This window comes from Cetorhinus maximus, chromosome 19, assembly GCF_964194155.1.
Source record: "Cetorhinus maximus chromosome 19, sCetMax3.hap1.1, whole genome shotgun sequence".
NCBI lineage: Eukaryota > Metazoa > Chordata > Chondrichthyes > Lamniformes > Cetorhinidae > Cetorhinus > Cetorhinus maximus.
In genome coordinates this window covers 87464843-87491747 of record NC_135897.1, presented here as the reverse complement: position 1 = coordinate 87491747, position 26905 = coordinate 87464843, and the positions used below count along the sequence as shown (strand labels likewise).

The 26905-nt window shown below is 43.7% G+C and overlaps 1 protein-coding gene across 1 annotated transcript in view; it reads right to left on the bottom strand.

The window, feature by feature from the left end:
• Window positions 1-26905, bottom strand: part of LOC144694013 (rho guanine nucleotide exchange factor 26-like) — a 210022-nt gene that overhangs the window by 139734 nt on the left and 43383 nt on the right. Inside the window, exons 5-6 of the mRNA XM_078564337.1 lie at window positions 14727-14783; window positions 12047-12207 (exon numbers count right to left, since the gene is read on the bottom strand). Coding sequence (XP_078420463.1) covers window positions 12047-12207; window positions 14727-14783 — 218 coding nt within the window. The remainder of the gene's footprint in view (window positions 1-12046; window positions 12208-14726; window positions 14784-26905) is intronic.

Here is a 26905-nt window from a genome sequence, read left to right as displayed (position 1 = left end):
GTCAGAGATATTCAGAGAACAAGCCAGGTCCAAGTTTATGTGACACAGTGCAAGGGCATTTTCTCCTCACAGTACAGGCATGACGGGCTGAATGGCCTCTTTATGCACTGTAACTTTTCTTTGGTTCTAAGTACACAGATTTGGTTATGCAGCAGCATCAGGTGTTATGCTCCAACAACAGATGGTGCCTTTGATAGCACAGCACCCCCTTAGCATTGCATCAGGAGCACTAGCCTAAGTGATGAGCTCAGATCCTGCATTGGGACCTGAACGCATGACCTTCTGATATTCAGGCAAGAGTATCACCTGCTGAGCCACGGCTGATAACTACAGTCACCACTCCTTAACAAGTGTACATTCCATAGCAAGGAATCTGAAGGACAATGACCCTGTTCCTGGATGCACAGCATCCGGCATCTCTGTAACACTGATTCAGCTACCAACCAGCAAGATATCAAAGTGAACACAATTACTTGGATATATTCAGCATTTCTTTTAATATTTGTCTCCTTCAACAGCACCTTCCAAACCCTGTGATCTCTACTAGCTAGGCAGACAAGGGCAGCAGGTGCAAGGGAAAATCATGACCTCCAAGTTTCCTCCGAGTCGCACCCCATCCTGACTTGGAGTTACATTGCTGGGTCAAAATGCAGGAGCCCCCTCTCTAACAGCACTGTGGGTGTACCTACACCACATGAACTGCAGCGGTTCAAGACAGTGGCTCACTACCACCTTCTTGCGGGCAATGAGGAGTGGGTAACAAATGTTGGCTGTGGCAGTGAATAATGAAAACAATGGATACCTTAAGAGGAATATGGCTGAATGACAGACTACAGTTAAAAAGAAACATGCAACTTTAGTTGTGATTAAAGGTCATTGACTCAAAACAGTAACAACATCTTGCATTTACAGTTAACTCTGTTTTGCTCTCTCTATAGATGGTCTAACCTGCTGAGTGGTTCCAACAATTTTTTCTTTTTATTTCAGAAACTGGTAACTGTTAAGAGAAGTATAATAATTTGCATTTATATAGCATCTTTAACATGGCAAATTCTCCCAAGGTTCTTCACAGAAGCATTTTCAGCAATATTGAACACCGAGCCACAAAAGGAGATAAGAACAGGTCATTAGCTTTTTTGTTCATTTACAGGAATGAGGTCTCAAACCATCCAGACAGTTAAGAGTCAATCCTAATGCTGGGAGACCGGAGTCAAATAATAGCCAGAATGGGTAAAGGCAGTAGATTCCCTTCCTCAAAAGGACATGAGTGAATCAGCTAGGTTTGGTACAACAACCTGGTGGTTAACTTTACTGATAGATTTATCTATCAACTGAATTTAAATTTCTCTGCCGCAGTGGGATTTGAACACAGCTTCCAAATCAATTAGCCTGAGGCACTGGATTGCAAATCCAGTAATATAACCACTATGCTACTGTTGCTCAGACTGAAAGCTTAGCCAAGTAAGTCGGTTTTAAGGAGCATCATAAAAGAGGAGCGAGGTAGTGGGCTGGAGGGTTTGGGGAGGGAATTTCAAAGCTTAGGGCCTTGGCAGCTGAAGGCATAGTTCACGAGCGGTTACACAAGGATATAAGAAATAGGTGCAGGAGCCGACCATATGGCTGTTCAAGCCTGCTCCGTTATTCAATGCAATCATGGCTGATCGTGGGCTTCAACTCCACTTTCCTGCCCACTCCCCATATCTCACGATTCCCTGAGAAACAAAAAACCAGTCTATCCCAGCCTTAAATGTATTCAACGATGGAGCATCCACAACCCTCTAGGGCAGAGAAATTCACGACCCTCTGAGTGATGAAATTTCTCCTCATCTCATGCCTAGGTAATTGGCCCCTTATCCTGAGACTGTGCTCCGATGTTCTAGATTCTCCAAGCCAAGTGTTGAGGGATTGAAAACTGGAAAGCGAGAATTGCAGGGGTACAAAGATCTCAGATGGTTGCAGAACAGGAGGATATTATAAAGTTATAGGATTGAATGAGGTCTACCCTCAACTTGAATCCTGATTTGAAAACAAGAATGAGAATTTTAAAAATCAAGGTACTGTCGATCCATTCGTCTTACGGAGATCAAATTTCAGTTATGGATCAGTCAACTGATAGCGAACCTTCGAACATCAAAACAGATTAGAAACCAATTTCCTGTGCTTGAAGAGCAGACTTTAACCAATCCCCAATATTGTCAACAGGTCAACCCAGTGTCCAGCTCTCAACATCCCTCTGATTGTCTCTGCAGCCAATTTTATAACATCTTCTCACTGGCAACATCTTTCTCAGTTCTGGTGCCCATGGGTTTAATACAAAATTCTATTATGAGGAAAGGTTGAGCAGATTAGGCCTATACTCATTGGAGTTTAGAAGAACGAGAGGTGATCTTAATGAAATATTTAAGATTCTGAGGGGGGCTTGACGGATAGATGCTGGGAGCATGTATACTGTTGCTGGGGAATCTGGAATTAAGAGGCACAGTTCAAAAATAAGGGGTCACCCATTTAAGATAGACTTAAGGAGTAATTTTTTCTCTCAGAGGATTGTTAGCCTTTGGAATTCTTTACCCCAGTCAGCAGTAGGGGCTGGGTCATTGAATATATTCAAGGCTGAGTGAGATGGACTTTTGACCGACAAGGGAATTAACAGTTATGGGGGGCAGACAGGAAAGTGGAGTTGTAAGGCCACAATCAGATCAGCTAATCATATTGAATGGTGGAAGGAGGCAGTGGCGTAGCGATATTGTCCCTGGACTGATAATCCAGAGACCCAGGGTAATACTCTGGGGATAAAAGCAAAAAACTGCGGATGCTGGAAATCCAAAACAAAAACAAAAATACCTGGAAAAGCTCAGCAGGTCTGGAAGCATCTTCGGAGAGGAACACAGTTAACGTTTCGAGTCTGAATGACCCTTCAACAGAACTAAGTAAAAATAGAAGCGAGGTGAAATATAAGCTGGTTTAAGGGGGGGTGGGACAAGTAGAGCTGGATAGAGGGCCAGTGATAGGTGGAGATAACCAAAAGATGTCACAGACAAAAGGACAAAGAGGTGCTGAAGGTGGTGATATTATCTGAGGAATGTGCTAATTAAGGATAGAAAGCAGGACGAGCAAGGGACAGATAGCCCTAGTGGGGGTGGGGTGAAGGAATCGAAAAAGGCTAAAAGGTAGAGATAAAACATTTGGATGAAAATATATTTAAAAATAATGGATGTAGGTGGGAAAAGAAAAATCTATATAAATTATTGGAAAAAAAAGGGGGGGGAATCAGAAAGGTGGTGGGGATGGAGGAGAGAGTTCATGATCTAAAATTGTTGAACTCAATATTCAGTCCGGAAGGCTGTAAAGTGCCTAGTCGGAAGATGAGGTGCTGTTCCTCCGGTTTGCATTGAGCTTCACTGGAACAATGCAGCAAGCCAAGGACGGACATGTGGGCATGAGAGCAGGGTGGAGTGTTGAAATGGCAAGCGACAGGGAGGTCTGGGTAATGCTTGCGGACAGACCGAAGGTGTTCTGCAAAGTGATCACCCAGTCTGCGTTTGGTCTCTCCAATGTATTTTCTTTTCCCACCTACTTCCATTATTATTAAATGTATTTCCATCCATTGTTTTATCTCTTAAACCAGCTTACATTTCACCTCTCTTCTATTTTTACTTAGTTCTGTTGAAGAGTCATTCGGACTCGAAACATTAACTGTGCTCCTCTCTGTAGATGCTGTCAGACCTGCTGAGTTTTTCCAGGTATTTTTGTTTTTGTAATACTCTGGGGACCTGGGTTTAAATCCCACAGCAGATGGTAGAATTTGAATTCAATAAAAATCTGGAATTAGAAGTCTAATGGTGACCACAAAACTATTGCCGATTGTTGAAAAAACCCAGCTGGTTCACTAAGGTCCTTAAGGAAGGGAATCTGCTGTTTGGCCTACATGTGACTCCAGACTCATAAATGCCCTCCGAACAACTCTCATCTTCCTAATTTTAACCTGCGATTCTTAATTTTAAACCCCATTCGTCATTCTTCTCCCCAGATTCTAAGTATTTGTAGGTTTTATTAAATTTGTCTACCCTCTCATCCATTTTGATATCATTCATTTCTCAATCATTCATAAATATCTGTACTTTGCTCTCTTCCTAACTCAAAGCTACTGAGGACAAATGTAATGTCAGCTGTCATCCTGGCTAAATGCCAAATCCACGACCACTACCATCTAGAAGGACAAGGGCACCCACCACCACCTGGAAGTTCCACTCCAAGCCACTCACCATCCTGGCTTGGAAATATATCACCATTCCTTCAATGTTGCTGTGTCAAAATCCTGGAACTCTGTCCCTAACATTACTGTGGGTGTACCTACACCACATGGGACTGCAGTGGTTCAAGAAGGCAGCTCACCATCACCTTCTCAAGGGCAATTAGGGATGGGCAATAAATGCTGGCCCAGCCAGCGAGCCCACATCCCGTAATGAATAAAAAAATGCTACGCTCACCAGGAATGATATCTGAGGCCTTATATAAGTGTGAGGTTCAGAGCAGGTGAGTTGAATTGCAAGTCACGTTTTGCTCTTCCCTCCCAGTATGTTTGTCTTCAAACCACAAATACACAAATCACCAAAAGTTGTGGCACAGGTTACTAAAAGCAAAGTCCACTGGAGTCCCTGAATTATAAGAGCTGAAAAAAACTGGGTGGTTATGAGGCAGAGTCCAAACAAAGGCACCATTAAAATATAAGATAGTCACCAATAAATCCAATAAGAAATTTAGGAGAAACCTCCTTACCTCAGAGAATGGTGGGAATGGGGAACTTGGGGATGAGAATTTTGAAATTAAGGCGTTGCTTTACCAGGAGCCAATGTAAGTCAGCGAATGCATGGGTGATAAGGGAAGAGGACTTGGTGCGAGTTAATGGCAGCAGTGTTTTGGGTGACCTCAAAGATACTCTGATCAGTTGAAATGAAAGGTGTGGGAGGAGGCTCCAGCAGAACCTAAACACCGGCATGAAACAGTTGGGCCAAATGGATTGTTTCTGGCATGTATGCTCGATCCAGTTCTTCTGCGTGATTATAAAGAGCAATGGGTCCGAAAACAGGGCCCTGGGAGATGGAGGGGGAGGGGGAGGCGTGGACAAGGCAAGAATGCACAGCTGCTCCCAGCTGCTCAATTAGCACATTCCCATTGCTAACTTCCCTCGGCTTTCCGAAATCCATCCAATTAATAATTCAATTTTGAATCCCACGGACGTTCAACTCACTCGTCAATTTTGCACTGAAGGTCCTTTCCAAAACAAATCAAATAAAATCCTTGCAGCTCTGTCTCATCTACAGACGGGGTCATCCTCATGCAACCCATTTACTTCTATTAGGTACAACCTGCCTCTCATAAACTCATGTGGGTTTGATTTTATTGGATTTCAGCTCACTCAAGTTTCTGTTCTTTGTTGGAGGTGAATGGATTTCTCACTTCAAACAGATTTATAACATCTGGAATGTTCTAGCTATATTTATTATTTTAAAATTATTTCTTCCTGATTTTCTCCCTTCCTCTCCTGAATACCCTCTCTGGGCTACAATTCCACAGGTACCTCTTCAAATGCTCATGTTCCTCATGTGTTGTTAGCCCAAACTATGGGTGTCAACTGTGGCTCAATGGGTAGCACTCAAGTCAGATGCTTGTGAGTCAAGTCCCACTCAAGGTTGACCTTTTAATTCAATGAAGAGGGAGGGCTGTGCTGTTGGAGGTTACAGGTTAAACAGATGACCTGTCTGCCCTCTCAAGCACTCACAACCGGTTCCACGGAACCATTTTGAAGAAGAAACAGGAGTTTTCCCCGGTCTCTTGGCCAGTAATTATCTCTTGACCAACTTTAATAAAACAGATTATCTGGTCATTATCACATTGCTGTTTGTGGGAGCTTGCTGCTCACCAATTGGCTGCTGCATTTCCTACTTTTCAACAGTGACTACACTTCATTGAACATAAAGTGCTCTGGGATGTCCTGAGATTGTGAAAAGCGATATGTAAATGCAAGCCTTTCTTGGCACAATCAGGATCAGCAGACCTTTGACCCAGTGCAACATATCCAATCCTGTTGTCCTCACTTGACGTCTAAACACCAGCAGCACAGTTCTTTCTTCATGAGTTTTCTGCCCAAAGGCAGGTACCTGCCATTTATTCATCCAGCCACAGCAAAGTGCTTAACGTTTTAATACAGGTAGAGCGAGGAGACAGGCCCCATGTCTACCTCAGCTGGAAGGGGAGATGAATCCCAGGCTGTTGGTGTTAATCTGATCCACACACTAGCTGTCTAGCCAACTGAGCTATTCGGCCCCCTTATAGGGCACAGTAGAGATCACACCAAGTGGCAAATCAGGGTCAGAAACTGTGATCTTACGGCACCATAGAAAACAACGGTAACCTTCGCAAACAATTAATTTAAATTAAATAATATCTGGAAGAAAGCACTTCAGTCAGTTAATAGTGACTACATGACTACCATATTGTTGTTAAGAACCCACCTGGTTCACTAATAACCATCTGGGAATGAAACTTGCTGTCCATACCTGGCCTGACCTATACGTGACTCCAGATTTATATCAATGTGCTTGACCCTTAACTGCACTCTGAAGTGGCCAGAGAGCACACACAAACCTCCGAACAGCTCATCTGCCAACCTTGCAAGCACCACCTGCCCAGCACGTGGCAGAGTCTGCAGATCACACACTGGACTTATCAGCCATCTCCGAAACCCATCAAACCAAAGTGGAAGCCAGTCATCCTCAACCCTGAAGAATGCCTGAGAATCAGCAGCAGAAGTTTTCATGCCAATGTCATTTGCATGCTTTTTACGTTGGCTGGCATAATGGGGCAGCGTTAATAAAACTAGAAATCACACTGTTCAGAAGTAACATCCTTTGAAATCTGCTTTCTGTCATTTATTCTTTCTCAGGATTTAAAATTGTGTTATTCAAGACCAGGCAGGCCCCAGGTTGGATCCCTGATCTGATCTTGCTCAATTCTGCTTTAGGGGTTCCACAAACGGACTCCTCCTCCCTATATCCTCATTCTGAAGAAATCAAAATCATTGAATGTGTTCAGTTAAAAAAGCACTTCAGTCCAGTTGGAAAGCAACCTTATCATCTTCATTACTAGACCTGCCTGTTTCCTATATGAGTCTAGTCTCCTGGGCCTTAATCTCCTCCCAGCCATTCATTCCAGTTGTCAATAACCCTCTATGTAAAGAAGCACTCCAAAGAGTTGTGGCTCAGTTAGTAACACTCTTGCCTTTCAACCAGAAGGCTGTGGGTTCAAATCCTCCACAAGGATTTGAACACAAAAATCAAGGGTGATACTCCAATGTGGTATTGAGGGAGTGCTACACTGTTGGAGCTCTCTATCTTTTGGATGGGGCGTTAAACCGAGGCTCCAAATGCCCTCTCAGGTGGATGTAAAAGTTCCCAGGGCACTCTTTCGAAGGAGAGCACTGGGGTTATTCCTGGTGTCCAGGCCTATATTTATCCCTCAATCCACAGTACAAAAACAGAGAATCACATTGATGCTTGTGGGCGACTGCGGTGTTAAAACTGGCTGCCACACTTCCTACATTACAACATTGACTGTAAAGCATTTTGCGACATCCTGTGGTCATAATGGTACTATATAAATGAAAGTCTTTCTTTGAACTTGTATTGTACAAATTGGACTTCTTTTTCACTGGTCTCCTGATATATGTTATTGACTTCCTCTATCCTATTATTTAAGTATTTTCCTATGATTTAAGTATTTTTTGCTTCTGCGAGGTTTCTTCTGAAGCTTCTCTTTTTGAAAAGCCCCACTGGGTCAAAAATGCGTATTTTGTCGCGTCCCTTAGGTTTAAAACTGACAGCAGCTCAGTCTTTTAAAATGGCAATTGTGTCCCTCGAGGCTTCAAATGTCAGCTGGTGTCAGTTTGGCTGTGGAAATGGTGCTGCTTGCCTTTGATCAGTGACCAATACTGTTAACATTGCTGGAAATAACACATTTGCGATGCTGCTACACACAGTGACCGAAGTAATGCTTCTCTCCAAACCCACCAAGACTTTTCAGGCACAATCGGAGTGAAATAAAATCTGTGCTGGTTTAACAAAGAGTCAGGGCTTCCAGTTCATAGCCTGAGCTTGCCCTTTTAAAGAGTGCTCTCTTTTCAAACAGTCTCACCCAAACTCCCCTACGATGGAACATTAACTTGCCCTAAAGCCATGGCAAAGAGAACCACATAGGTGCCGTGCGGTAACTTTGCTGTTTTGGTCCTTGGGTCAGGCTGTCCCGATTATGGAACAAACTGTTACATCAAACACAAAGCCACAAGATACAATGCGAAGGCTACATAATTTTTGATGATTTTATAAAAATCTTTAATGATTCTGCTGCACAGCTTTGAATCAATTAAAACCACAGCAAATGAAAACACAAAAAACTTTAGAAATGGAATTTTCTGAAGATGATTACAGGATTTGACAGGGTAGAGAGAGAGATAAACTATTTCCTCTGGTGGGAGACTCCAGAACAAGGCAGGCGTGGTAAAGTAAGGTACCCTGACCTTTTAAGATAATGTAAGTGTACTGATCATGTGACAGCACTGACAAATCACTGTACAGCGCGGGCAACTGAGAACTGTAAGTCTAGTTCTGGAGGTTTCTGAGTGAGCACGTATGATCTGGTGTTCTGCCCCATGTCTCAATAAACCATCACTATTTATTCTTACATCAGTCTCTCCCAATTATTGATTGCAAGCAGCAATTGACGAGAACGTAGGAAAGTGTGCAGTTAGAGTTCGGTTGGCCAATGAACCTATTTACCCAAGACATAAAAAGGAGGCATAACCTTAAAACTAGAGCTGTCAAAATTAGGCAGTTCACGTGTGATGTCAGGAGGCATTTCTTCACATAAGAGGCGGTGGAAATCTGCAACTCTACCCCAGAAAGCTATTGGGACTCAGGGTCAACTTAAAACTTCAAGACAAAGAATGATAGAATTCTGTTAGCCAAGGGTGTTAATGGTTATGCAACCCAAGGTGGGGGTAGATAGAGTTAAAGATACAGGTCAGCATGATCTCGATGAACGACAGAACAGTTGAGGGGCTAAATGGCCTCCTCCTGTTCCTATGGGAAGAATGACAATGGAAATAAAAATTAGAAGAGATGCAAATCAGTCTGCCAACTCGCTATCATCCAGTTATGTTATCACTCAGTCAAGATCTATCCCAAAGTTTCCTGCTGGGGAAATGTGAAGTCACAAAATCAACCCTATAATATAGTCTCCACGTATAACTAAATCTGCAGGGGGAGGAAAGGGATGGTGAAGTTAATTGGAAGCTGAACTTAACAAGGAATCTTGACGAAAAGATTTCCCTTTTTAACCTATTGAAGGCGGAAGCCTTTTCCCACAGTAATCATTAAGGATATTTTTGATGACCTCATTGTCATTCATCACTCATGATCACAGACGCAAGTACAAGGGAAACATTGTAAGACCAGCACCAGAATGTTAATGAACGCTATTCACACCAATGTTGCAGCCAAAAGGATTATTGATGAGTACAATGAGCAGATAATAGGCAAATAAATCCCTGTTGTCTTCCAGGCAGAGCCTGCTGGACTTTATACTTGCTACAAGGGCAAATTGTTTAAAGTAACTCTCTCACGCTTAAAGACACACTTTCACATTTGCTGCCACAGTTACCAAGAATCAGTTACAAAGAATTACTATTAATTTTGACATTGTTTTAGCTTTATTTTTTCCTGTCAAGTGTAACTCATTTTTCCCTCCCCCGTCACAATGTGTGACAATGAAAATATCTGGCAATCTGTGGGGAATTTAAACCCAATGTAAAATAGCGCTGACAGAGCCAAGTTAAGAAATTACAAAGACATCTCACGCCCCTGTTCTCAAAACTACAGCACATCACAGATAAGGTAGAGAGAGTGATTGCTAAACGCCCCACTTAACTAACCACTGCCATCACGAGCACCCAGAAACATACACTCCTTCACCCTGGAGCAACACTGCTGGAACATTCACAACTGGGCCAACGCAGTTGGATTGATGTCAATGTGTGAAAGCCAACATGTCAGTTTTTCCAGTAGCAGATATTGGACAATGGATTCCACTCTGCCCAATTTTCTAAGATGCGATACCTTCAGAACCTGGGGCTCCGATGCAATTAAATGGGACACAAGGCATTCTGCTACTCCATCACCCTATCAGACCATTCTCTTCAACTGAGCCTTTGGTGCCTTCAGATGGGGTAGATATCTTTTCATACAGGCCCCCAAGGAGTGGACCAATTAACCTCGTTCTTTGTTAACTTCTTTCCACAGGATGTGGGTGTCACTGGTACTTTTGCAATCTCAGAATAAGACTAAGTATCCCGCTCTGAGCAGCATTATGTTCTATATAATACTAAACTAAATATTGTAGCTATGATTAAATGGCATGAGGAAATGTCCAGTTCTTTTCTTGACCACATACAGTCAAAATTATAATTTTCCATCTCCAGAACACTGTCCACCTGAGTCATTATTAACATTCTTCACCTGCTATTGAAACCCTCAGACATATCTGCACGATCTCAAAAACTGATACCTGGAATTCTTTCCTGCCAACTTCCCCACTCCAACCTTTTACAAACTCTAGTGAATCCCAAGTTCTTTCTCAAGCAAAGCTTGGATCACCCTTACACAAGATCAAAAGAAATAGAAGCAGAAATAGGCCATTCGGCCCCTCGAGCCTGCCCTGCCATTCAACAAGATCATGGTCGATCTGATCGTGGCCTCAACTCCATTTTACCACCTGCCACCATAACCCTAGACTCCCTTGTATCCTTCAACCTTGTTCCTGCTGCTGTATCAATCTTTGAGGTCCTTCTTTTCTCATATTCTTCCATAGACTCATCACTCCATGTCTCAGCCAAAATATCATACAAACTGCAACCCTTTCTCCTTCAATGGTACACTACATCTCCCACCCTGTACTTCAGTTCTTTTATTAATGGTCCATCACGCCGCACCCCTACTCTTTGGAGCTCTCTCCCAAAACTACTATACCTTGATGCCTCTCATCGCTTCCTGCAAATGCCTCTTGGAGACCATTCTCTTCAACTGAGCCTTTGATGTCTACCTCTCATGTTTCTTTCCAGCTGAGTGTCCTCTACCCCTTAATACATTTTTGAGCACTCGGAGAGGTTCTGCACTGCATGGGGCAGGATATGAATACGGGTTGCTAATGTCCTACATTTTAACAGTATTACAAGTTTCAGACATATTCCATGATGTAAAGCATGAACTAGGTCTGGTTAAGAGCTCTAATTGCACAGCTTCAACTACATGAAACTCAACAAAACACACAAGCAGATTTCAATAGCCAACATTCCCAAACGTCAATGCTGGGACTGCCTCTGTAACCTCCTCCAGCCCTACGAGATATCTCTGCTCCTCCAACTCGGGCCTTCAGTGCATTCCGGATTTTAATCGCTCCAACACTGGTGGCCGTGCCTTTAGCTATCTAGATCTTAAGCTCAGGAATTCCCCCCCCTAAACCCCAGCCACTCTCTTCCTCACTTTCCTCCTTTAAGACATTCCTTAAAACCCAAACAAGTTGTTGGCCACCTGTGTTAATATTTCCGTTATGTTTGGCAACAATCTGTGAAGCGTCTTGGGAGGTTTTACTACTGTTATTAAGTAATGTTCAGACTATTAAAGTATATGGAGAAATGGGAGAAAGCTGCCATTTTTGTTAACCATGGCAGCTTGCCCTTTTTTCATCCCAATTTACTTTTTCCTGCTCCTATAATGGTCTACTCGAATTCCAATGTGACTATCATAAATCCTTCAGCAAACATTAAAGTGCCAGGTTACTTCACAGTTCATCAACTGTACAGTTTACCCCCTCACCCACAGACGATGGTCCAACATTCCTGCACCTCAGGGAGATGAACAACAGAATGGACCAAAGTGAACAGAACAGGTACAACCAAAAAGACAAGCAACTGAATGCTACAATAAGTGCAACTCACTTGTTACTGGACTTGTGGACATCAACGATGTTGGAAAACAGATGATGCCTCTCAGTTTTGGTCATGGTTAAGTTCAGTGCTTCTGAATTCTTAAACATGCGGATGAGTATTTCGAGGCTCAGCATGTAGGAGTGTTCCGATGAAATCACTTCAAAAATAGCCTGTTGACAAGGACAAAGTTCACAGTTCACAGAAAGAACGATGAAGAGTCAGAGCTCCATTTCTCCAATGTCTTCCTACCCATCATCCCATCCTTTACCCTCCATAGGGACAGGAGGAAACCACACAGCCTCTCGAGCCTGCTCTGTCATTCATTAGATCATGGTTGACTTGTATCTTAAGTCCATTTGTCTGCCTTGGTTCCATAACCCTTGATACCCTTGCTGAACAAAAATCTATCGATCTCAAAAATTTTCAACTGACTTAGCCCCCATCAACAACAGCTTTATGAGAGAGAAAGTTCCAGATTTCCACTACCCGTTCTGCTAAGAATTGCTTTTCTGATATCATCACTGCATGTGCTAGCTCTAATTTTAAGGCTATGGCCCCTTTTTCTGGACTCCCCTACCAGAGAAATTAGTTTCTCTCCACCTACCTTCCAACTCATTTGATCATTTTAAAAACTGGCACTTCTGGCTTTGGTCAGATACCCATTTTACACCAAGTCCAACATTACTGCCAATTACCTAGTCCCACCAGATGTATTAGGTTAAAATCTGAACTCAGGACTGAGGATGGGCCGTAGTATGACAATGGCTTGTGTTGGATAAATACTAGAGTTTCAATCTTTAAATACTGCCAGTCACCTGATCCTACACCTTTGTCTTAAAGACAGATGTGTTCTCCCCGCTGTAGCCAAGGGCCAATTATAGGATCCCAATTGCTACCCGTATGAGATCTTCCAATTCAGCACCAAGCAGGGATATCCTGGTCTGCGCAGATTAATGCTAAACACTGTAATGTGTTTACTGATCGAGGTACAGGGATGTCGAACGCGATCAAAATTATGGACCCATGATTTGATAAGGCCGACCTTCGAGCACCAAAATATTTTCTCTCCTTTGGTTGCAGAGGGAGAGATGGTGTGGAAGTGAGAGTGTCTTCAACTGAAAGCACTTTCCCCACAGTATCACTTCCCTTTATAACTGCAGTCAAAATAAGGGGAATTCAATCTGGGCCCAGAAGCATAAACCATAATATACACAGAACACTGTAGCCAACTGTTCTGGTTTACGTTCCTAGCGGCTCTGGTTTAATAAATAGTTTGCAGCACAGAATGATGCTAAAATATTCCCTGAATCGTATATAAGGAAAGGAAATAGTTCTGTCAGATTGTTTACATGAAGCATTATTGGAACTTAGGCTAAATGAAAAGATCCATCTAGTTTACCTTCCTGGTTGTCATGGATATATAGTGATAATTGGGTTCTTGACTCTTGATGGCAATTAATCTCTTATCAATCAACCTTCAGCAAACTCAGAACTGCAGGGAGGGAACCCCAAGCGGAGGAGAGCTTGAGGAACCATAGGTCCAAAGTCATCTAGTTCCTTCCAAGCACTTATCACTTATCACATGCCATGTCTTTAAGTACTCATAAACCATACCACAAAATGTTATTTTCAGGGAGGAATCAATCTAATTTATAAATGAATGGATCAGCACCATCTACTTCCACGTGGGGATCAGTTCCATGGATTGATCACTCTTTCAATGAAATATTGTTTCCATTGATTATTTGAATTCTTCCCACTCAAGTACAGACCAAGCCTCAGGCTCTACTGTTGCAGATAAGGTGACGCAGCTTCTCATAGTCTACAACTCCAACAAAAGAGAATCTAACCATCGCCCTTGACATTCAATGGCAATACCAGCGCTGAATCCCCCAGTAACACCACCCAGGGGGTTGCCATTGACCAGAAACTGAATTGGACTAGTCATATAAATACTGTGGCTACAAGAACAGATCAGAGGCTAGGAATTCTGCGGCTAGTAGCTCACACCCTCACTCCCCAAAGCGTGCCCACCATCCACAAGGCACAAGTCAGGAGTGTGATGAAATACTCTCCACTTGCCAGGATGAGTGCAGCTCTAATAACACTCAAGAAGCTCAACACCATTCAGGACAAAGCAACCAGCTTGATTGGCACCCCATCCACAAACATTCACTCCCTCCACCACTGACGCACAGTAGCAGCAGTGTGTACCATCTACAAGATGCACTGCAGGAACTCACCAAGGCTCCTTAGACAGCACCTTCCAAACCCACAATTGCTACCATCTAGAAATACAAAGGCAGCACATAGATGGGAACACCACCACCTGGAAGTTCCCCTCCAAGTCACTTAACATCCTGACTTGGAAATATATCACTGTTCTTTCACTGGCGCTGGGTCAAAATCCTAAAACACTCTCCCTAAGAGCACTGTAGGTGTACTTAGAGCACATGGACTGCAGCGGTTCAAAAAGCCTGCTCACCACCACCTTCTCAAGGGCAATTAGGGGTGGGCAATAAATGCTGGCCTAGCCATTGATTCCCACATCCCACTAATGAATTTTAAAAAGCATTATATAGCCCCTTAAACCAGCAATCATAATACCTCGCAACCTTCCCTTCACCAGTGATCTCACAGGACGTCAGAATCCGACCACAGTTTCTTTTAAGTAAGGAATGAAATGTACCTCCTGCCTCTTTTTTTCCTCCTGAGTGACAGTCTGTAATATTCCACTTTTCTTCACCTGGAAGGCAAAAGCACACCCATTATTTCTAAATGAAGCGTTGGTCAAAAAAGGGAAAGAGAAAACTTAACAAGAAACCTGTTCAGTCAACACCCACTTGCCTGGATGAGTGCCGCTCTGACAACACTCAAGAAGCTCAACACGATCCAAGACAAAAACAGCCCGTTAATCAGCATCCCATCCACTGGCCACTTTACCATTCACTCCATCCACTGCCAGTGCACAGTGGCAGCAGTGCCATCTACAAGGTGGACCGCAGCAACTTGTGTAGGGTTCTTTAAGAGCATCTTCCAAACCCACGGCCTCTATCACCTAACGAATAAGCAAAGCAGGCGCATGTGGACACCATCACCTCCAAATGCCCCTCTCCAAGTCCCAGACCATCCTGACTTGGAAATACATCATTGTTCCTTCACTGCGGCTGGAGGTGAGTGTCACTGGCAAAGCCACCATTTGTTACACACCCCTAATTGCCCTTGAGAAGGTGGTGGTGAGCCATTGCCTTGAACCGCCGCAGTGGTTCACTGAGGTACACCCACAGTGCTGTTAGGGAAGGAGTTCCAAGATTTTGACCCAGTGACAGTGAAGGAATGGTGATATATTTCCAAGCCAGGATGGTGTGTGGCTTGGAGGGGAGCTTCCAGGTGGTGGTGTTCCCATGAGACTGCTTCCCTTGGTCTTCCAGGTGGTAAAGGTCACGGGTTTGGAAGGTGCTGTTGAAGGAGGCTTGGGGAGTTTCTGCAGTGCATCTTGTAGATGGTACACACTGCTGCCACTGTCTGCCTGTGGTGCAGGGAGTGGATGTTTAAAATGGTGGATGGGGTGACGATCAAACAGACTGTTTTGTCCTGGATAGTGGATAACTGATCACAAGCTTGGGTTTCAAATGCCAGTAGTTTAGATTTAGACTCGGAAGGCTTCCCGTGTCTAGAGACCCATGAAGCAGATGAAGCACATGCTTACGTCTGTTTTCCATAGCTTCCGTGTCCTGGAACAGGCCGCTAGTCTGAAGCCAGAAGCTATAGTATGAGGGGCGCCACCCCACATCAAGTTTGGCTGACCAGAACATTCTCTCGCTCTTACGACTTGCCATAGGCTTGTTGGAAGGACTTGCAGGTTGATATCAATCACTTTCCTTGGCCACCAAGTCTCAGAAGGGGACTTGAACCTGGAGTTTCTGGCTCAGAGGGACACTACCCATTGTGCCACAAGACCTCCCTCAGTAGTTTTTTTTAAATTCTTTCATGGGATGTGGGCATCACTGGCAAGGCCAGCAATTATTGCCCGTCCCCAATTGCCCTTGAACTGAGTGGCTTGCTAGGCCATTTTAGGGGGCAGTTTAGAGTCAACCACATTGCTGTGGGTCTGGAGTCACATGTAGGCCAGACCAGGTAAGGACGGCAGATTTCCTCTGCTAAAGGACATTAGTGAGCCAGACGGGTTTTTATGACAATCAATGGTCGTTTCATGTGAGATTAGCTTTCAATTCCAGGTTTTTTTATTAATTAAATTTAAATTCCACCAGCTGCCGTGGTGGGATTTGAACCCCTATCTCCAGATCATTGGCCTGGGCCTCTGACATTGCCACTAAAACACCATCTCCTCCCCTTTCAGCAAGAAGGGAAAAGCAAGGGACGTGAGGATTTCTGCAGATTTCATGGTGATCTGGTGATCGTGAATAAAGGTCAAGGACTACGAATTAAATTAAAAGCGCTGTAGCATTTTATCCAACAGTGTCCTACTGATAAGGAAAGGCCATTAGTTAACACCTGCAAGTAATACATACAAGTACAAAAGGAAAATACAGGGTTGCCCTGGCTAGGAATCCAACAGTGTATCCAGTCCAGGTTTTTTGGAATTTCCACTAGACTTTCCATTTGTCACTGGCACTAAGGGTTTTCAATTTTCTTCCAAGCCGGCAGTCTTTATTGGTAACACAATGGATGGTGGCCACTTATACTTAACATTGTGCGTTGAAAGGCAAAAAAAGCAGAAGTCGGAAACACTGATGGTAACTTCAAAAACCTGGAGTGAACTCACAAAAAAATTAGATCTGGCAGCTGCCACTCCAAGGGAGGCCCAAGTTACCTATATTGATTGAAAAGCTAGCTCATGTACATGTTACATTTGATTCGATAGAGTTCAAACAAACTTTCAGATAAATCTGGCTGCTAAATCTATCCACGATTTTATGGTCCTCCAGACATCGCTATCTATAACAAAAACAAAAATACCCGGAAAAACTCAGCAGGTCTGGCAGCATCTGCGGAGAGGAGCACAGTAAACGTTTCGAGTCCGAATGACCCTTCAACAGAACTAAGTAAAAATAGAAGAGAGGTGAAATATAAGCTGGTTTAAGGAGGGGTGAGACAAGTAGAGCTGGATAGAGGGCCAGTGATAGGTGGAGATAACCAAAAGATGTCACGGACAAAAGGACAAAGAGGTGTTGAAGGTGGTGATATTATCTAAGGAATGTGCTAATTAAGGGTAGAAAGCAGGACAAGCAAGGCACAGATAGCCCTAGTGGGGGTGGGGTGGGGTGAAGGAATCGAAAAAGGCTAAAAGGTAGAGATAAAACAATGGATGGAAATACATTTAAAAATAATGGAAATAGGTGGGAAAAGAAAGATCTATATAAATTATTGGGAAAAAAAGTGGGGTGGGGGGGGCGGAATCGGAAAGGGGGTGGGGATGGAGGAGAGAGTTCATGATCTAAAATTGTTGAACTCAATATTCAGTCCGGAAGGCTGTAAAGTGCCTAGTCGGAAGATGAGGTGCTGTTCCTCCAGTTTGCGTTGAGCTTCACTGGAACAATGCAGCAGGCCAAGGATGGACATGTGGGCATGAGAGCAGGGTGGAGTGTTGAAATGGCAAGCGACAGGGAGGTCTGGGTCATGCTTGCGGATAGACCGAAGGTGTTCTGCAAAGCGATCACCCAGTCTGCGTTTGGTCTCTCCAATGTAGAGGAAACCGCATTGGGAGCAGCGAATGCAGTAGACTAAATTGAGGGAAGTGCAAGTGAAATGCTGCTTCACTTGAAAGGACCCTTGGACGGTGAGGAGAGGGGCTTGTAATGGATATTGGTGGACAGTCTATCACCAGAAATTGAGACAGAGAGGTCAAGGAAGGGAAGGGAAGTGTCAGAGATGGACCATGTGAAAATGATGGAGGGGTGTATCTATACGTTATCTGTATGTTGAATATCAAATACTTCAAATTCGACTATATTATTAAGAAAGACTTGCATTTATATAGCACCTTATCACACCTCTCAAAATATCTTAAAGTAGAAAGAGTGGGGGCCGTTATACAAAGAAAGATAGATTTGCACTCATATTGCTTCTTTCACGATGTCAGGTCATCCCAAAGCACTTTACAACAACAGCATCCTATAGCATCATTAATACAGTGAAACATGCCAAGGCGCTTTGTAGGAGCTTTACCAGACAAAATTTGACCTCGAGCCACATAAGGAGATATGAGGACAGTAAAAGCTTGGCCAAACAGGGAGGTTTAAATGATATCTTAAAGGGGGAGAGGGAGATGGAGAGGTGTGGGACAAAATTCCAGAGTTTAGGGTCTAGACAGCTGAAGGAAGGGCCACCAATTGTGGAACATTGTGGAATGTTCCAGAGGCCAGAATTTCAGGAGAACAGAGATTTTGGAGGCTTTTAGGGCAACAGGGGATTACAGAAAGAGGGGGCAGAGGCAAGGCCATGGAGGGATTTGAATACAAGGACGAGGATTTTAAAAATCGAGGTATTGCTCAGCTGGGAGAGAATGAAGGTCTGCGACCATAGGAGTGACAAGTGATAGGGGCTTGGTACAAGTAAAGACAAGGGTAGCAGAGTTCTGGATTCTCTCGAGTTTACACAAGGTGTAATGTGGGATGCTGTTCAGAAGTGTATTGGAATAGTCAAGTCTAGAGGTAACAAAGGCATGGATGAGGCAGCAAAGACGGCAAAGAACTGCGGCAGGGTAGAGTCCGATGATGTTATGGAGGTGGAAATAAGCGACCTTCATGATGGCACAGAAGCTCATCTCAGGGTCAAATACAATACTAACGCAGCAAACAATCTGGTTCAGCCTCAGACAGTTACAGAGATATAAAGCCAGTGCCTAGAGCATCAAGTTTGTGGCAAGGACTGAAACCAATGGCTTCAGTCTTCTGAATATTTAGCTGGAGGAAATTTCTGCTCATCCAGTATTGGATGAAGAACCTGATGATTTAGCAATAGTGGAGGAGTCAAGAGATGGTGGTGAGGCAGAGCTGGGTGTCGTTGGAAGAGAAGCAGGTGATTCTCTCACTACAACTGGATAGACAAGAATGGAACCAGATGAGTGTAGTCCCACCTAGCTGGTGACAGTGGACAGGCCTTGGAGCAGGATGGTGTGACCAACCATATATAAGGCTAAAAAACAGGTCAGAAAGGACAAGGAGGGAGAGTTTACCTTTGTAACAGTCACATAGGTTGTCATTTGAGAGTTTAATAAGAGCCTTTCAGTACCATGGCCGGGGCGCAAACGTAATTGGAAGGATTCAAACATGAAGTTCTGGGGAATACGTGCATGGATTTGGGAGGTGACAACACATCCAAAGAATTTGAAGATGAAAGGGAGGTTGGAGATGATGGGGTAGTTTGCAAGAAGAGTGGGGTCAAGGTTGTTTTTTTTCAGAGAGGTGATGACGGCAGATTTGGAGCTATGAAGTACTTTTCAAGTGTCGTCATGCAGCAGCCAATTTGCGCACAGCAAGCTCCCACAACATGATAATGACCAGATAATCTGTTTCTGTGCTATTGATTGAAGGGTGAATGTTGGCCAGGACGTTTGGAATAACTCAGTTGTTCTCCTTCGAGATAGTGCCATGGGATCATCATGCTTGACCAAGAGGGCAGACAGGGCCGAAGGTTAAGGCATCATCTGAAAGATGGCACCTCTGACAGTGCAGCACTCCTTTGGCAATACGCTGAAGTGTCAGCCTGGAATTTTGTGATCAAATATCTGGAGATGCCCACAGTAATGCCTAGCAATGACCAACTCAGGGTATTTGATAGTTTTGGGTGTTCTGATGTGTCGTTGTGATATTTCATTATTTGTTTACAGCCTTGGGCTGCTTGTGAAGATACTTTTTTGGGGTGATGCTGCTTTCAATCTTTCAAGGCCAGCTTGCAGCTTGTTTTTAACTGGCTTATTCCATTGTGCCGATGGGTACATCTGTTCTATTCTTAAGATCCAGTTCCTCGGGTTAAAAGTTCAAGGATCAAAGGTCTCCCATAGGCTCAGTGGTTAGGTACATCGCCTGAGGCAGACAGGCTTAAAAATAGTCGAGGCCCCAAGCTCTATTCCCGGTCAGTGGTGATGTGACAGTTGATGCACTATTACCTGACCGCAATGATCTTAGGGTAGGGGGCAGGAAAACATCAGATCAACCTGGGTCCCTGATCGCTATCCCATAATGTGTTCGGGAAACTGTGTGTGTTAAGATGTTACAGTGACACTAATATCAGCTTAGGCTGAGATGATCAAATAAAGAACTTGTATCTTACAGCACCTTTCACAGCTTCAAAGCACTTCACAGCTAATGAAGCACTTGTGAAGTGTAGTCACCATTGTTGTAATGCAGGAAACAGAGCAGCCAAATTGCTCAAGGTTTCAGTAACAGGAATAAGGCAAGTGACCACACTAACCTATTTTGTTGGCGTTGGAAGAAGGATAAATATTGACCAGGTCACCAGTGGGGGGGCAGGGGTGAGGGGAGCGGGAAAAGGAAGGTAAACTTTCCTGTTCTCATTCCAATAGTGTCCGTGGGATCAAGCAGATCCACAGCCCTTCACCGAAGTCTCTGGATTGGGGTTTGAATCAGAGGGGTGAGCGTCCTTCCACTGAATCAAGCTGACACATCCCATAATAACATCAGATCATAGGAACAGGAGTTAGGCCATTCAAATCCTATTTCGCCATTCAATTAGATTATAATCAATCTGTGTATTAATGCCACTCACCTACCACTGTTCTGTATCATCTTGAGACTTTAAACCAACAAAGTCACATCAAACTCAGAAACTTCACTTGTCCCCCAGCATCCACAATGTTCTGGGGAGAGAATTCCAAATTTCCACTTCCCCTTTTGTGTGAAGAAATATTCTTCAGGATTTCTCTCCTGAATGGCCTAGTTCTAATTTTAAGATTATGTCCCCTTGTTCTTCCCATCAGAGGAAATAGTTTCCCTGCCTTTACCCCACTGAATCATTTTGACATTTTAAACGCCTCAATCTGATCAGCCATTATTCTTCTATACTCAAGGGAATACAATACCAGCCTATGCAACCTGTCCTTAAGACATCACCTTCTAAGGCCTCAAATCACTTCTAGTGAATCTGCGCTGCACTCCCTCCAAGAAAAACACATCCTTCCTGATGCGAGGTGCCCAGAATGAAATACTGAATTCCAAACTGGGTCTGGCCAAGGCTCTGCATAGCTGCAGCATTACGTACACTCTTTCATATTCCAACCCCCATCAAATCCATCTATGGCCTTGCCCCTTCACTATCTCTGTAAACTCCAGTTCTCTGTTGTGTCTCTTGAGTTCCTCCAATTCAGGCCTTTTGCACATCCCTGAATTTAATTGCCTGACCATTGATGGCCATGCTTTCAGCCTCCTAGACTCTAAGCTCTGATATTCCCTCCTTGAAACGCCCCATCTCCCTCGCTCCTGCTTTAAGATGTTCCTGAATAGCTGCCTTTTTGATGAAATTTTTGATCACCTTCCCTAAAATCTCCTTTTTGTGGTTCAGCACTCACTTTTGTTTGATAATGCTCCTGTGAAAGCGCCTTGGGACATTTTACCAGAATGAAGGTGCTATATGAATGCAAGTTGTTGTTATTTATTCCATTGACCATTACTTGGGTTGATGCATTCAAATTGACGACTTGGGCTGAGGTACCGATTGACCATTAGCTGTTGTAAAGCCACACCCCCTACATGGAGCAACAAAGGTTGGAGAAGGTTGTTGGGGGGGGTGGGTTGTTGGGTGCAGAGGATTGGTTGACGTTAAAATACAGGTGGAAGAAAATTTGCGAGGGAGATGCTGCCTTCTGGGGCAAAAAAAAAATCAAGTGCTCACTGCCTACCCTAATCTGAATTGCTTAATGCAAGCCAAGTTTATTGTACCCACACAAAAAAACTTGGACCTGCGAGTGGAGCACTGGAGTCAGGATTACTAGCGGAAACAGAGGGAACAGGCGCAACAAGTCCCCAGGATTGGGCCTGAATGCATGCTGAGGTATCAACAGCCAGGTGATGGGGGTGCTGCATGAGGAGTGGAGGGAGATGGCCTGAATGTTAATGTTATGTTATGGGGAGGCGGTGACGGAGTGGTATTGTCACTGGACTGGTAATCCAAAGACCCAGGGAAATGCTGTGGGAACCTCGGTTAGAATCTCATCATCGCAGAAGGTGAAATTTGAATTCAATAAAAAAAATCTGGAGTTAAAGTCGAATGATGACCGTGCGTCTGGTTCACTGATGCCCTTTAGGAAAGGAAATCTGCCATTCTTACATGTGACTCCAGATCCACAGCAAATGTGGTTGACTATTAAATGCTGTTTCTAATGGCCTAGCAAGCCTAGCAAGGGCAATTAGGGATGGGCAATAAATAAATGTTGACCTAGCCAGTGGTGCCCAGTGCCAAGAATGAGCATTTTTAAAAATTGTATTGTTAAGGCTAAACTGATTGATGTATTGAATAAGCATCTTGAGCACATATAAAAAGGGCCTGTTTAGTTACAGGGGCCTTGAGTTATTGTTTAGTTTATTGAATTTTTGTTTTCTCAAAAAAAAGAGTATAAAAAGGGACTGCTGAGACACTGGGTTAGGAGATAGGACACAGGCGTATGTAATGCTGCATTCTGTAAATAAATGAGCTATCAAGAAAAGGATTTGAGTCTTGTTTCATACATCAGCCTCTGGCCTGGGACCCATTCGTCACTGAATATCCTGTCAAAGAATGAGCTCCAGAGGAGGGTTTTTAATGGTGGTTGGGGAAGTGTGGTGGAGGGGAAAGAGGGATGCAGCAAGACCGATGGGTTTGGGGATGAGCAAAAGATGGGAGGAGTGAGGGAAGGGCACAGCAAGGCAAAGGTGTCTAGGGATAGAATTCCAGAGTGCAGGAGCTGGATGGGTGTAAGATATATTCCACTGAGAAAGACTGTGCGAAGGATGCACGATCCATGGCTAAATAAGGAAGTTAAGGATGGTATCAAATTGAAAGAAAAGGCAAAGATCAGTGGTAGGCCAAGAGATTAGGAATTTTTAGAAACCAGCAAGGAATGACTAACGACATAATAAAGAGGGGATAAAATTAGAATTTGAGACAAAACCAACAAGAAATATAAAAACACACAGTAAAAGCTTCCCCAAGCATATAAAAAGAAACAGGTTGGCTAAAGTAAACATTCGTCCCTTAGAGGATGAGACTGGGAAATTAATAATTAGAAAGAAGGAAACAGCAGAGACTTTGAACAAGTATTTTAATCCGTCTTCTAAGTAGAGGACACAAAATGCATCCCAAGAATAGTAGAAAATCAGGAGGCAAAAGGAAGGAAATTAAAGAAAAAAAAAAAATCCCCATCACTAGAGAAAGAATACTGGGGAAACTAATGGAGCTAAAGCTTGCCAAGTCCCCTGGACCTGATTGCCTACATCCTAGGGTCTTAAAAGAAGTGGCTGCAGAAATGACAAATGTAATCTTCCCAAATTCCCTACATTCTGCAAAGGTCCCAATGAATTGGAAAACCACAAATGTAACACCTCTATTCAAAAGAGGGTGACAGAAAGCAGGAAACCAGTTAACCTAACATCTGTCACTGGGAAATGCTAGAATCCCTCATTGAGGAAATAGTAGCAGGACATTCAGAAAATACCACTGTATCAGGCAGGGTCAACATGGTCTTGTGAAAGGGAAATCGTGTTTAACAAGTTTATTCGTGCTCTTTGACGATGTAACAAGCAGGGTGCATAAAGGAGAACCAAGAGATGTCGTGTACTTGGATTTCCAAAAGGCATCCGATAAGCTGCAGTACAAAAAGGTTACTGCACAAGATAAGAGCTCATGGTGTTGGGGGTGATATATTAGCAAGGACAGAGGGTTGGCTAACTAACAGAAAACAGAGAGTCAGGAAAAATGCATCATTTTAAGGCTGGCAAACTGTAACTAGTGGAGTGCCACAGGGACCAGTGCTGGTGTCTCAACTATTTACAACCTAGATGAATGACTTAGATGAATGGGCCAATTGTATTGTCGCCATATTTGCTGAAGATACAAATGTAGGTAGGAAAGCAAGTTATGAGGAGGGTGCAAAGAGTCTGCAAAGAGATATCGATATGTGAGATGAATGGGCAAAATTTTGCAGACAGAGTATAATGTGAGGTTGTCCATTTTGGCAAGAATAGAAAAACAGTATGTTATTTCAATGGAGAGAGACTGCAGAACTAAAAACAGAAAATGCTGGAGAAACTCAGCAGGTCTGGTAGCATCTGTGGAGAGAGGAACAGAGTTAACACTTTGAGTTGTATGACTTCCTGAAGACCTGGAGTACTATGTACAGTTTTAGTTTCCTTGTTTAAGCAGTGAAAGCAGTTGAGAGAAGTTTCACTAGGTTGATTCCTGGGATGAAGAGGTTGTCTTATGAGGAAAGTTTGAGCAGGTTGGACTTATACTTAATGGAGTTTAGAAGAATGAGAGGTGATCTTATTGAAACTTATAAGATTCTGATGGGGTAGATGCCGCGTGGATGTATCTGCGAATCTAGAATTAGGGGACACAGTTTAAAAATAAGGGGTCTCCCATATAAGACTGGGATGGAGAGATTTTTTTTTCCCCTCAGGGGGTCGTTGGTCTTTGGAATTCTCTTCCACAGAGAGCAGTGGAGGCTGAGTTGTTGAATACATTCAAGGCTGAGCTCGACAGATTTCTGATTGGAAGGGAGTGAAGGGCATGCAGGAAAGTAGAGTGAAAGCTACAATCAGATCAACCATGATCTTATAGAATGGCAGAGGGGCCAAATGGCCTACTTCTGCCCCTATTTCTTATGCAGGATTGCAGGGGTTGAGTAGGTGGGGTGGGGTGGGGGGGGGGAAAACAGTGAAATGGTGGAGGATGTCTGTTACTGATGGTAAAATGGAGGTCTGGGAAGTAGCCTGGATTCAGAAGAGTGGAGGATGGGAACTAGGTCATGGGGCTGGAGGAGCTGCATAACCAGACTAGAGGGAGGCCATGGAAGAATTTGTGAAGCCCAAGTTTAAAAATATGCTCCTGCCAGTGCACACACAAACATGTAGCCGGCTGCTGGGAGACTCACCAAGGCTTAAGTATTACGTCCACCCCAGAGAATTTGAGGCAGTCCCACTGGCCTGATTAAGAAGTATGTCTGGAATGCTCCTAATCTGTAACACACTGCAGCTGTAAACAGCACAGCAACGATCAGTATGCGTGCTACCAAGTGTCACGGCATAGTCATCACCAATGCTGACAGTGATGGATACAGCCTTCTTCTTGAAGGCTGGACGATTGTGTAATGCCAGCTCAGTATCTCTGCCACTGTTTTAAAATTCTGCTCATTCTTTCTACCCTTACGTAGAGAAGGCACTTCTATCAGCATTCACTGTCCTTTTACAATATTGCAGCATTTCAAGAGCGATACACTAGCCTCAGCTGCCAACTTCTACAGCTGTGAATGCTGGGAAGGGGGATATTCATAGAATTTTACGATGCTATTCGGCCCATTGAACCTATGCCAGCTTTTTGAAAGCTCTCAATTAGTCCCACTCTCTCTGCTCTTTCCCAATACCTCGCATTGTATCCCCTTTCGAGTATTTATCAAATTCCCTATTAAATTTGCTCCACCTTCCTTTCAGGCAATATATACTAGATCATAACAACACGCTGTGCAAAAACATTCCCCTCATTTCCTTTGGTTCTTTTGCCAATTGACCATAAAGCGCTTTGGGACATCTGGTAGCCGCGAAAGGCACTGTATAAATGCAAGTCTTTCTTTCTTTTGTACACTACCTAGAATTAGCCACAATACGCAAAATGATGATATTCATCTTGAATGCACACGTCCTAAATGTTCAGCATTACTTATTTGATTTTTTAAATAGATAAATAGTCGTTTGGTAGTACAGATCTTGAGTACTGCTGAAGAAAGACATTTTGCTGAAGTTTTTTGTCTTGCACTCACCTGAACAATCGCAAGAGTACCAATGTCAGGGGAAGCAACAACTTTATACTTTATGAGAGGCGAGTGCTGATTGGTTGGCAAGTGGAGTCTGATTGGTAGAGGCGTTGCGATTGAGAACGCACCAGTTAATGGTGAGTGACAGTTAACTGCCAAGCATTGCTTGAAATTCTAAACCAGGCAGCTTGACTCGGATTGGTCAAGCCATTGCCCTGAGGAATGAACCAGCGAATAGCTATCACTTATTTTGTTTAGCTGAAACAAGCACAATGTTTGTACATGTTCTTTCTGTCTGCAAATAACAGGGCCCTGTGTATTAATATACGTAGCAATGACATGTACTGGAAGCACCACTACTGACCGAGCTGGCTGAGTCCTAAAGGACATAGCTGCTAGACTGAGTCTGTTGCAGGTGATGATGGAACCAACAAGAGGGAAAAACATACTTGACCAGAGTCTCACCAACCTATCTACCACAGATGCATCTGTCCATGACAGTATCGGTAGGAGTGACCACCGCACAGTCCTTGTGGAGACAAAGTCCCATCTTCACATTGAAGATATCCTCCATCGTGTTTTGTGGCACTACCACTGTGCTAAATGGGATAGATTTTGAACAGATCTAGCAACTCAAGACTGGGCATCCATGAGGTGCTGTGGGCCATCAGCAGCAGCAGAATTGTACTCGAACACAATCTGTAACCTCATGGCCCAGCATATCCCCCACTCTACCATCACCACCAAGCCAGGACCAAGGACATGCCAAGAGCAGCACCAGGCATACCTAAAAATGAGGTGTCAACCTGTGAAGCTATAAAACAGGACTACTTGTGTGCCAAACAGCATAAGCAGCAAACGATAGGCAGAGTTAAGCAATTCCA